The sequence below is a fragment of the Arvicola amphibius genome, chromosome 2 (genome assembly GCF_903992535.2).
Source record: "Arvicola amphibius chromosome 2, mArvAmp1.2, whole genome shotgun sequence".
Classification (NCBI taxonomy): domain Eukaryota; kingdom Metazoa; phylum Chordata; class Mammalia; order Rodentia; family Cricetidae; genus Arvicola; species Arvicola amphibius.
The window spans coordinates 170565129-170577570 of record NC_052048.2 but is presented as its reverse complement, the minus strand read 5'-3'; the positions used below and the strand labels follow the sequence as shown (position 1 = coordinate 170577570).

General features: G+C 40.4%; 1 protein-coding gene across 2 annotated transcripts in view; it reads left to right on the top strand.

Moving 5' to 3' along the window:
* The window catches only part of Aass (aminoadipate-semialdehyde synthase), a 62848-nt gene that overhangs the window by 13861 nt on the left and 36545 nt on the right, over window positions 1–12442 (top strand). Inside the window, exons 3-8 of one of the 2 annotated variants that reach the window (XM_038318492.2) lie at window positions 123–299; window positions 4820–4904; window positions 6567–6634; window positions 6736–6882; window positions 8499–8577; window positions 8694–8821. In XM_038318492.2, the coding sequence (XP_038174420.1) occupies window positions 123–299; window positions 4820–4904; window positions 6567–6634; window positions 6736–6882; window positions 8499–8577; window positions 8694–8821 (684 nt within the window). The remainder of the gene's footprint in view (window positions 1–122; window positions 300–4819; window positions 4905–6566; window positions 6635–6735; window positions 6883–8498; window positions 8578–8693; window positions 8822–12442) is intronic. The other variant, XM_038318493.2, reaches the window with a different exon arrangement.

Below are 12442 nucleotides of genomic sequence, written 5' to 3'. Positions count from 1 at the left end.
TTTGTACTAATTCACCAAACCCCATCCTTCTCAAGGTAGTTGTACCTTTGCATTTTTTATTAGCAAAAGCATGTGTATTACAATCTGGGAGAGTAATCTTTGGTCCAAATTGCAATCCCCAGGAGTATGCCAGGGCTGGTGGTATTCTTCAGGAGGACATCACAGAAGCTTGTCTAATTTTGGGAGTAAAAAGACCTCCAGAGGAAAAACTGATGTCCAAGAAGACTTATGCCTTCTTTTCCCACACAATAAAGGCCCAGGAAGCCAATATGAGCTTGCTGGATGAGGTCCTGAAACAGGTAATTGTGACCAGTATTCATGAGCAGTAATGTAGCATTGGACAGTAGATCTGTCACTCATGTTAGCAGGAGATGGGATCCATGGCAGGGTGCCCAATGAAGAGCTATCCTTGGCTAAACAGGTTTGGAGTATACATCTCATTATTTTATATATTCTGAAATAGATGAATAAAAGTTTGTTCTTCCTCCCTCAAGCAGTTACTAATTTATAAAGTTAAATGGGTATATCCCACCATGTAGCATTCAAGAGCTGAAAAGAGCCTCAGAGATCATGCAATCTAATGGCTTGTTTTTCACATGAGACTCAGAGGGGTACAGTAACTTAACTGAGGTTACACAGCTCTATGGCATAATAACAAAACTAGAAATGCTTTTACATTTACCACTCTTCATAAAATATGAAGTATATTTGGAATATATTTTCACACTGTGAACATATTAATAGCTACTTAAAATGGGAATACCCACTGAATGAAATCAGTATTGAGTGCCTACAATGTGTCTTACACATTTCACCTCAGCGGAAATGCAAAATAGCCGCTATCCTTGTGTTTTTGATGGAACATTCAGTGGGAGGAGGCAGAGATAAGCAAAGAAGGCAGCCCATGTCACCAGAACATAATCAGTAAATGAGATACAGTACTGAAGGAGAAGGGAACATGAACACCAAGAGGGGACAATGCAACATGTTTAATCTTCCTGTTATACGAATAATGGTTGAAGGTGTAAGGAAGAAAGCAAGACTAATCAGATGACTTCGTCTAGGGCCAGTCTAGACTGCAGGCAATAGATGAAGGTGGCTAGCTCCTGGGTGGTAGAGTAGATGCTGTGATGTTTGTGGAACCTTACTTCATTTTAGAGGTGAATTCTACAAAATTCCTTGATGACAGGAAGGTAGAATTTGGGGATGGCCATGTTGTCTATGAGGAGAGCAAGCTAAGCAGCCACATTGTGTATGTGCACAGCAAGCCGTGTTGGGAACAGAGGGATTTAGCTTGTCAGATATCTACATTTTGATAGTCTTCAAAAAAGCTGATAGTATGTTGGATATGAGTTTGCAACCTAGGAGAGTAGCTTTGCCTGAAAAGCACTGTGAGAGACCAGGTGGTATGGATACTTAGAGGGCTAGATGAGTGTGGGTTGTGAGTGGAGATACAGACCAGAGCCTTGACCCATGGCCTACAGTAAGGATGATAGAGCATTTGATATAGAATCTGAGAATAGAACAGAGGGTTGCATTTACCAACAATACAAGCAATGGAGAAAATGGATTTCATTTAGGGCAATAAGATATGTTCCTTTTAATTTCAAAACCACTTTGAAGCAAATAAACTCTTTTATGGAGAACTTCAAAGACATTTTGTTATATGAACTTTTGGTCCTCATTAGAAAATTAATAAAAACAAACCTAGCAGGATTGCTTTTGGGCAGTACTCTAACAAGCCCACATTCATAATTGGTTATACATTGAACATCATTAAATTTGTAAACTTGATTTTAAATTATACAGTTTTCTTCCCCAGTACTCGGTTTGCAACCCATGACCTTGCACATGCTAAGCAAGTACTTTATATTATGCTTAGCAATGTACCCAAGATCCCTAATTCCCACATTCTTTGAAGAGAAAAAAGTATTGTGTAAGTATAATATAGCTTTTAAGAACCCATTTGTTGAAAGAGGTTGGTGTCCCACCCAATCCCATAGTCATTCAGTCCCAAAGGAACACACAGAGGCCTACATTAATTATAAACTGGTTGGCTTATTATTTCAGGCTTCTTATTAACTAACCCTTACATCTTAAATTAACCCATAATTTTTGTCTGTGATAGCCATGTGGCTTGGTACCTTATATCAGTGAGACATTCTTATTTTGTGTCCTTTGTGTCTTGATAATGACTGCATAATGAGCCTTTCCTCTTCCCAAAATTTTCCTACTCTGGTTGCCCCACCTGTACTTCCTGCCTGTCTACTGGCCAATCTGTGTTTTATTAAACCAATACAAGTGACAAATCTTTACAGGGTATAAGACCATTGTCCCAAAGTGCTTCTCCCCCTTTATTTTCAAAGTAGGAACTCTAAATCTAATCTCCTTTGTTTAGTTTTCTTCCTGACCATTATCCATAACAACTTGTAACCAATACTCTAAACAAAGCCCAACATACATAATCCAGTTTTTGGGAATGTGGGTGTAGTTTTCTAGGCTGCTTCCTCCTTACTGGGGGCACTGATAATCTTATGGGGACCTAAAGAAAACTTAGGATTATGGTCAAGTCCTGACTGGAGTATTCTGTGAGGCTTGATCATCTCAGTCAGCAGTCTTGAGGCTGTTAGAGGTAGAACTTAGAGGAAACTCCAAGAGAGGTCTTCTGAAATGTTGGATCATCTGGGCCATGTACTCCTATCAGAGACTTTTCCGAGGGTCTTCCTTGATCAAAACTTATTTTCTTAGCCAAGAATGAATCCACAGCCTCTCATTTCCTGTGGAAACAAAACCAAAATCCCTTCTTCAAAGTAACATATCTTTTGACTTAAATTTTAAAGTCAAGGCATTTTCAAAATATATATGTTGGATTAATCTAGCAGCATTTACAATCAAATGACTTTTAGCAGCTATTGCTCCTTCCTCAGCCACCAAACAATTCAAAGACAACACATAACATCAAATATCCAGATTCTCTGTGTATTTTCCATCTATGTGTGCCTTTATTTTAAACTGTATTTTTTTCTTTTTCTTTTTAATTTTTGATTTTTTTGAGACAGGGTTTCTCTGTTTATCTTTGGCTGTCCTTGAATTCACTCTGTAGACCAGGCTGTCCTTGAACTCATAGAGATCCACCTGCCTCTGCCTCCCAAGTGCTGGGAATAAATGTGTGTGCCACTACACCAAACTACTCTCTTTCTTTCTTTTTTTTTTTTAAATGACTTTATCCTTTTTCTTTTCCCTCCCAAGGCTACATATATTTTTAAACACATGATAAACCATTTAGAGATTTTTTGGGGGGGTCTGAATCTATCTTTACTGTGTATCTCTCTTTTTCTGACTACATGAATCTTTAAGTTGCTAAGCGATATGGATAGGATTAACGCCGTGGCTTTGATGACGGGATCCACCCCATTCCTCAGCTTGCAGAGAGTCTAACTTCATGGCAGAGGTATTGGTGGAAGCCACGTTTATTGCTACAACTCTGTGGAGTTTCAAGGTCCATGCCACCACCAAGAAGTATGCTGTTGGTGCTTCATAAATGCCATTTAAGTGTTTGGTGGAGAAGCCTGTTAAAAGAGCTGAAGGTTTTTGCAGCTAAAACTGAGTCAGTATCCTCTCTTAAATGAGACGGGCTTGCCCTTAGCAAACAGAGCCCACCAGAGAAAATGCTGCTACCAAGAAGCTGTGTTTAACATTTTTTTGGTGTTCTTTGTGTCTTGAATTACTTCCCAAGATCTCTCAGGTTTTCTGTGGATGTGGTTGTCCCACATTGGGCACCAATTTGTAAGCAGAGGCTGCTCATTCATTTCCTGGCAACCCAGACCTGACTAATCACACAGAAACTATATTAATTACAACACTGCTTGGCCTATTAGCTCAGGCTTCTTATTAACTAACTCTTACATCTCAAATTAATGCTTTTCTATTAATCTGTTTGTCAACATGAGTCTGTGGCTTACTGATAAGGATCCAGCATCTGTGTTCTTCAGCAGCTACATGGTGTCTCCTTCACTCTGCCTACTCTTTCTATATATATAGAAATATATATATATATATTCCTTCCAGCCTGGCTATTTTCTGCCCTGCCATAGGTCAAAGCAGTTTTATTCATTAACCAATAAAAGCAACACATATCCAGAAGGACATCCCACATCCTACATTAAAGGGGCTTCCTGGAGAGAGGAAAGGTCTTTAAAGAAAGAGAAAGAATTTATATTTGTTAAAGATCAAGAAGAGAGGGAGAGAAAGGAGGAGTAAAATGGAGAGGAGAAAGAGGGAAAGAGGGAATTTTGGGATATATTGTCGTTATTTTTTAGGTAAAAAGGATAGTTTAAATAACTGAGGAGCAATGTACAGGAAGAATATTCCAAAAAAGAGGTATTAGTTCAAGAAGACTGACTAGGTGAGTGGTGGCCCATATTTGGAATGAGCAAGGATTTGCTTGCACACAGGGATTCATCTTAGGAAGGATATGTTTTCTTTGGTACCATAAAGCTGACAATAAGTAGGGACATAGGCATATTTCAAATGGTTTTGGGAAGGTTGGGGGACCTTTGCCTCAGTTATGTTCTTACCTCACTTCAAAGGATGTGTTAAACAACAAGTTCATTCTTTTAGCTCTAATTACAGCTGGTGTGTGATCAAGCATTTCAAAGCATTTAATGGTGCACCTCCTGTTAATGGGTTAGTTAGTCAACATGCATTTCCTAAGAGGGAAAAACATAAAATTTTTATTTCTTTATATGTGGCTTACTAATATATTGGATTTGAGCTGAATTTACCTGCTCGCAACAGTTTCTTTTTTTATTTTCTTCAGGAAATTCGACTAATTGATTATGAGAAAATGGTGGATCACAGAGGGTCTCGGATAGTGGCATTTGGACAGTGGGCAGGTGTGGCAGGTAGGTATGTCAGGGCTCATGTAACCTTCTAAGTGTGTGTGTCTCTCTTTCCTATGTTTACTGCTAAAACAAAAACACAAAGAGAAAAAAAGGAAGCAGGCAAAAGGTTAATAACCTAGAATAGGTTTTAGTTTTCTAGATGATACTGTGAAGAAACAAAGTTATGTTTGGCAATGGGACACCATAAGCAGAAAATCTGGGGGATGAACTTCTTTACCAAGTGAGGGTTGAGCTGTATTGACTACTATTCCAGGTCATTTTGGACTCATCCAGGTGACTGTTCTTTTCTCTAGAGAAAATGAACAGGCCAGAAATATGCTAATTGATTCAGGAGTAACACCATATCTGTGGATAGGATGTGGCTTTTATTCTTTAAAAAGTCATAAAAGCAAGGTAATCCAGAAGTATAGTGTCAGTACTACTAGCTAGAGGAAGAGCATTGAGTTGGAAATAGGTGTTGGGGGTTGACCTTGAGACAGTACATCTGAAACTGGGACTTGCTGGCTGAGTAAAACCTACTTAAACAAGTAAGGAGGAGGGGATGTTAGGCACATGTAAAGCCCTGCTATAAATAAAGGTAAAAAATCTAGATAGATAAAGTAAAAAGGGAGATGGTGCTATGCAGAGGGAAGAAACATAAGAGAGAACACAGCAATCTCCTCTGCAAATATTGAAAGAACAGCAAAAAATGTACTAAGGCTAGTGAGCTTGAAAAACTTATGAATTAGACAAACCTTTAGAAGACGCAAATGGCTGAAACAACTGCAAGAAAAGATTGGCTCTGCAGTATCAAGTAAACTCAACTCATAAGAAAAGGAAAACTCCTTATAGAAGGAATTTTATTTTTAATGCTATAGTTCTTGTTGTGACAGCCTGGCACTCAGAAGCTTGAGGCAGGAGGATTGTCATGAATATGAGGCCAATGTGGGTTACACAGCAAAACTCAAAAAATTTACTTTAACTTTTTCTGTGAACTTCATTCACGAGTGCTAGATTTACATCGTTTCCTCCTCTCCCTCTTTCTCTTACCCCTTTTATGTTCCCCACCCTCCCTCTCAATTTTATGACCTCTTCTTAAATTATTATTATTACACATGTACACACACCTTGCTGAGTCAATTTATCATTGCTTGTATGCACATGCATTTAGGGCTGACCCCTTGGGATTGAATAACCTATCTGGGAGCTTATTCCTGGAGAAAACTCATTCTCCTTTTCTCAGCATTAGTTGGTTCCCTGTACTTCTTCATTTAGGAGTGGGGCCTTATGAAACTCTTCTTATACATATTGGCATGTCACTATGCAGGTCTTGTTTCAGCAACCGTATGATTGATACTTCATGAGTACAGCTTTCTGTCATGTGTCTAGGAGATCCTAGTTAGCAGATAACCTGTCCTTACTGTGTGTACTTAAAAGCTTTCTGTCATTCTTCCACAGTTTTCCTTGAGCCTTAGGTGTAGGGTTTACACTACAGATGAATCATTCAAAGCTGGCTCACTTATTTTCTGAAGTTTGGCCAACTGTGAATCTCCATAGTAATGTCTATCTGCTGAGAAAAGGAGCTTCTTTGATGAAGGGTGAGAGTTACTATTAGTGAGCATAAGACTATTTATTCAACTCCACTCAATTAATGGTCTTTTTGTCGGTCTGGTTCTGTGACAGGAATGATCAATATTTTACATGGAATGGGTTTAAGGCTCCTTGCTTTGGGACATCATACACCTTTTATGGTGAGAGATTTTATTTTTTATTGGAAATGTGTCACATTTTCAGCATAGAAACGCCATTGAGATAGTGCACTGACGTGGATTGTGTGTGTGCTTGCTTCCAGCATCTTGGCATGGCTCACAACTACAGGAACAGCAGCCAGGCTGTGCAAGCTGTCCGCGACGCAGGCTATGAAATATCTCTGGGTTTAATGCCAAGGTCAATAGGACCCTTAACCTTTGTGTTCACGGGGACTGGCAACGTATCAAAGGTAGCCCCACCCATCCTCTCTCTCAAGTAATCTGAGATGCTGAACATTTTGTGGGCATTTCAAACCCAATGAATGACCATTCGGTTTGGGATATTTCTTTTGTCAATGTTTTATGTTTTTACTGTAACAAAGAACAGTACTAGCCCAAGCACTTTCTTTGCTTTTAGCTGATGTCATCGGCTAGCGCAGTGGTTCTCAACCTGTGGGTCATGATTCCTTTGGGGGCTGGACAACCTTTTCACAGAGTTCATATATCAGTTATCCTGCATTTCAGATATTTACATTGCAATTTATGACAGTAGCAAAACTACAGTTTTGAAGTAACAACAAAAATAATTTTAAGGTATGGCTTAACCACAACATGAAGCATGATCACAACATTAGGAAGGTTGAGAACCACTGTCTTAGAATCTTGATGTGTCCCTTCACCCTTCTGTCTTCCTTCCTTCCCTCCTTGCTTCTCTCTCGCCTTCTTTTGTTCACTCCTTGTTACTGATATAAAGCACCACCCTTCATGTGATGAGTTGTTCCTTCATTAACTGCTTGGAATCTTGCCAGTAACTAAGTATCTTAGTTAGGGTTTCTGTTGCTGTGGAAATAAGACATTTTCTTAATTATTGTTGAAGGGGGGTAGTCCATTGTGTGTGTGTGTGTGTGTGTGTGTGTGTGTGTGTGTTTACATCCCTGAGCTAGCAGTCCTGAATTCTATATAAAAGCAGGCTGGCTTCCTTCAGTGATGAGCTGTACAGAATAAACCCTTTCCTCCCCATGACCAAAAGCAAGTTGGCGAGAAAAGGGTTTATTTGGCTTAAACTTCCATGTCACTGTACATCATAAGAGAAAATCAAGACAGGAACTCAAACAGGAACAGGAGCTGATGCAGTAACCATCTACGGAGGGGAGCGGCTTACTGCCTGACTTCCCCTGGCTTGCTCAGCCTGCTTTCTTATAGAACCTAGGACTATCAGCCCAGGTATAGAAACACCACAATGGACTGGGTGCTCCTCCATTAAACACTAATTAAGAAAATTTCTTTATAGCCAGATTTTAAGGGGGCATCTTCCTCAACTGAGGTTCCCTCATTTCAGATCACTCCAGTTGTGTATCAGGTTGCCATAAGACCAGCCAGCACACCAAAGAAGATTAAGACTGGAATTAATGTTTCCTTCTGGAGGGGTGTTGAGCTGCATTTGTAATCTGCTGGAGAAACTTGTAATTGAAAAAATAGGTCTGTAGTGCAGAGGTTTTATGAACAGAAACTCTCTGAGGGCTAAATTGTAAAGCATGTATCGGAGCCTTTCCTTCTGTAGTAGACCGTTTTCCCTTAAAATAATTTCCATAGTGAATCAAAAATAAATAGGCATATTGTATTACACCCATGTTTCGAAGCTCTTGTTGCTATTCTGAAGAACCAGTTAAAATGCTGATTCCTTCTAATGCAACTGAAACCAAAGCCAGTTTGTAAACTTCCAGCGTGACACCCCTCTGTGCTTCTGTGTCATGATTCTGGTTAGAGGACAGGGCAAGGGCAACTATGCAGCTGTGAATCCTTGCAAAAAATCTGTTGGCCATGTCCCTACTGAGGTTTGATTATTTTGCTCATGCACTATTTACAGGGAGCCCAGGCAGTCTTTAATGAGCTACCTTGTGAGTATGTGGAGCCCCATGAATTAAAAGAAGTTTCAAAAACTGGAGGTAAGGGGTGAGGGAGGACCTAATCTTTTACTGTTTGCTATAGTCTTTGTGTTAATATTTTACCACCACAGATCACTATTATTTGTCCCTTTATTAATTCCTTCTTTCTTTGTAAGACCACAGGAAAGTGTATGGGACGGTGTTAAGTCGCCATCATCATCTTGTCAGGAGAACAGATGGTGTGTATGATCCTGTAGAATATGAAAAATATCCCGAGCGCTACATCAGTCGTTTTAATACAGATGTGAGTATCTGGCTTTGATTTGGTTGCTATGGCACACCATAGTTAAACAGTTTTCCAAGGGAAAAATTGTGAATGTATAGCCTAATCTGTTAGTTGATTGTGTAGACTGACTGTGAGTCCTTTGGTTCTAATGCATTGGACTTAGTATTTGGCTCCCACTGATATCTGGAATTGAGGTGGTCTCTACTTAGTCTTGGTGGCTTTGTGAAATGCTCATTGCTTCACATTCTTTCTCGATTTCACAATGCATGTGCTCGTTAGTTCTAAGCCGGTTTCTGGAGAGCTTTGTTATTGTGTTAGCTTGTATTAGTTAGCACTATTGGCAAAAATGCATCTCTTTGAGACTTGATTTTAACATGTGTCCTAACTTTTAATTTTTTTTTCAGTACTAGAGAATGAAACTAGTGTTTCTCACATCTCAGCAAGTGCCCTACCACTGAGCAACATCTCCAAAGGTTTATTCTTTCTGTTGCCAAAAATTATTAACGATAATCCCATTGAGCATCTTATCTAGATTTAAAGACCTAAGACTTGAAAGAAAAGAGATTATTAGTTTACTACTTTGGAGGCTTAAACAAAACATGGTTTAGGTTTTTTCATAGATTCTCATTGCCTGCATCACATCATGGTGGGAGGTCATGTATATCTATACATGTAGTCTCTTCCTTCTTCTGGTTAAACCATGAAGAATCATCATGGAAGCTCTACTCTTCTCTAATATAATTTAATCACTTTCTAAGGGCTCTACCTCTTAAAACCGTGGTTGCATTCAATTTCTACTCTCTAAATACCATGAATTCTAGGCGTTGCTGGTTAGTCGTTACATGAGTTCAAGGGACAACTATATACCAATCATGGTATTATGTCACTGGCCCTATAAAACTTATGCCCTCACATTTAATATATGTGCATTTCATTTCTAGTAGTTCCAAAGTCTTAACTCAGGTTAACTTCAAACTCCAGAGTCTCACTTAGAACTCAAGTCTAACATCATTGGATGCAAAGCCATATAAAACAAAAGCCAGGCTGGATATTTCTAAGATATAGTAGCAGGTTAGCCTCACAGGATCCATTCCATTCTAAAAGTCAGGAACAGACAAGAAGAAAGGAGTCATCAGCCTAAGGCAAGACCCAAGCCCATATGGACAGACTTTGTTCCCTAAAACTCCAAGATACATGTTGTGCTCAGTGCGCCAGCCCCACTGCAGATGTGGGAAGTTCTACTTTGGTCTGTCCTGTGGCTATCATCACAGGCTAGACATGGGAGTCTGAAGCTTTTCTTACCCAGGAAGCATGCTGCCTGAGGTTCCTCCCAGTATGTGTTGTATATTTCTGGTTGCCTTAACCTTCCTAGGGTCTTTTCTTTGTCTCCATTCCCATGGCTAAACTGTACATCGCCTCATTTGGAGTACATTGTAGACAGATAGACTCTATACAGGAAATGTTTGCCCAGCTCCTCAGGCTTTTTTTTTTTATTTTTTTAAATTTTTTTTCATTGTTTATTTTTTTATATTTAAAAATTTCCATCTCCTCCCCTCCTCTTCCCCCTTCCCTCCCCTCCCCTCCACCCATACCCCCTCCCTCCCTCTCCAGGCCAAGGAGACATCAGGGTTCCCTACTCTATGATAAGACCAAGGTCGTCCCAACTCCCCCCAGGTCCAGGAAGGTGATCAACCAGGCTGAGAAGGCTCCCACAGAGCCCATCCATGCAGAAGAATCAAAGCCCAGCGCCTTTGTCCTTGGCTTCTCAGTCAGCCTCCACTGTTGGCCACATTCAGAGAGTCTCATGTTCCATCAGTCCCATTCCAACTGGAGTTGGCGATCTCCGTTAGTTCTGTCCCACAGTCTCATATGGGTGAATGCACCCCTCACGGTCCTGACTTTCTTTCTCATGTTCTCCCTCCTTCTGCTCCTCATCAGGACCTTGGGAGCTCAGTCCGGTGCTCCAATGTGGGGCTCAGTCATTTTCTTCATCTATCGCCAGGTGGAAGTTCTATGGTGAGATGCAAGAAATTCATCAGTATGGCTATAGGAACTGGCCTTTTCAGGCTCCCTCTCCTCAGCTGCCCAAGGAACTAGCTGGGGGCGTCTCCCTGGAAACCCGGGAACCCCTCTAGAGTCAAGTCTCTTGACAACCCTCAGATGGCTCCCTGAATTAAGATATATGCTTCCCTGCTCCCATATCCACCCTTCCTGTATCCCAAGCATCCCATTCCTCCGAGCTCCCCCTATTCTCCCCTTCACGCTTTTCTCTCCCCATCTTCCCTTGGCCCCGTCTCGCCCCACCCTCAAGTTCCCAATTTATGCCCGGCGATCGTGTCTACTTCCAATATCCAGGAGGATTTCTATATGTTTTCTTTGGGTTCACCTTCTTATTATCTTCTCAAGGATCCCAAATTATAGGCTCGATGTCCTTAATCATGGCTAGAGACCAATTATGAGTGAGTACATCCCATGTTCATCTTTTTGGGTCTGGGTTACCTCACTCAGAATAGTGTTTTCTATTTCCATCCATTTGCATGCAAAATTCAAGATGTCATTGTTTTTTTACCGCTGAGTAGTATTCTAACATGTATATATTCCACAGTTTCTTCATCCATTCTTCCACTGAAGGGCATCTAGGTTGTTTCCAGGATCTGGCTATTACAAATAATGCTGCTATGAACATAGTTGAGCAAATGCTTTTGTAGTATGATTGGGCATCTCTTGGGTAGATTCCCAAGAGTGGAATTGCTGGTTCCTGGGGTAGGTTGATCCCGAATTTCCTGAGAAACCGCCATACTGCTTTCCAAAGTGGTTGCACAAGTGTGCATTCCCACCAGCAATGGATGAGTGTACCCCTTACCCCACATCCTCTCCAGCAAAGGTTATCATTGGTGTTTTGGATTTTAGCCAATCTGACAGGTGTAAGATGGTATCTCAAAGTTGTTTTGATTTGCATTTCCCTGATAGCTAAGGAGGTTGAGCATGACCTTAAGTGTCTTTTGGCCATTTGAACTTCTTCTGTTGAGAATTCTCTGTTCAGTTCAGCGCCCCATTTTTTAATTGGGTTAATTAGCATTTTAAAGTCTAGTCTCTTGAGTTCCTTATATATTTTAGAGATCAGACCTTTGTCAGTTGCAGGGTTGGTGAAGATCTTTTCCCAGTCAGAAGGCTGCCTTTGTGTCTGAGTGACAGTGTCCTTTGCTTTACAGAAGCTGCTCAGCTTCAGGAGGTCCCATTTATTCAATGTTGTCCTTAATGTCTGTGCAGCTGGGGTTATACGTAGGAAATGGTCTTCTGTGCCCATTTGTTGTAGAGTACTTCCCACTTTCTCCTCTATCAAGCTCAGTGTGTTCAGATTAATATTGAGGTCTTTAATCCATTTGGACTTGAGTTTTGTACATGATGATAGATATGGATCTACTTTCATTCTTCTACAAGTTGACATCCAGTTATGCCAGCACCATTTGTTGAAGATGCCCTCTTTCTTCCATTGTGTACTTTTGGCTCCTTTATCAAAAATCAGGTGTTCATAGGTTTGTGGTTTAAGATCCGGGTCTTCTATACGATTCCATTGGTCGACTTCTCTGTTTTTATGCCAATACCAAGCTGTTTTCAATACTGTAGCTCTGTAATAGA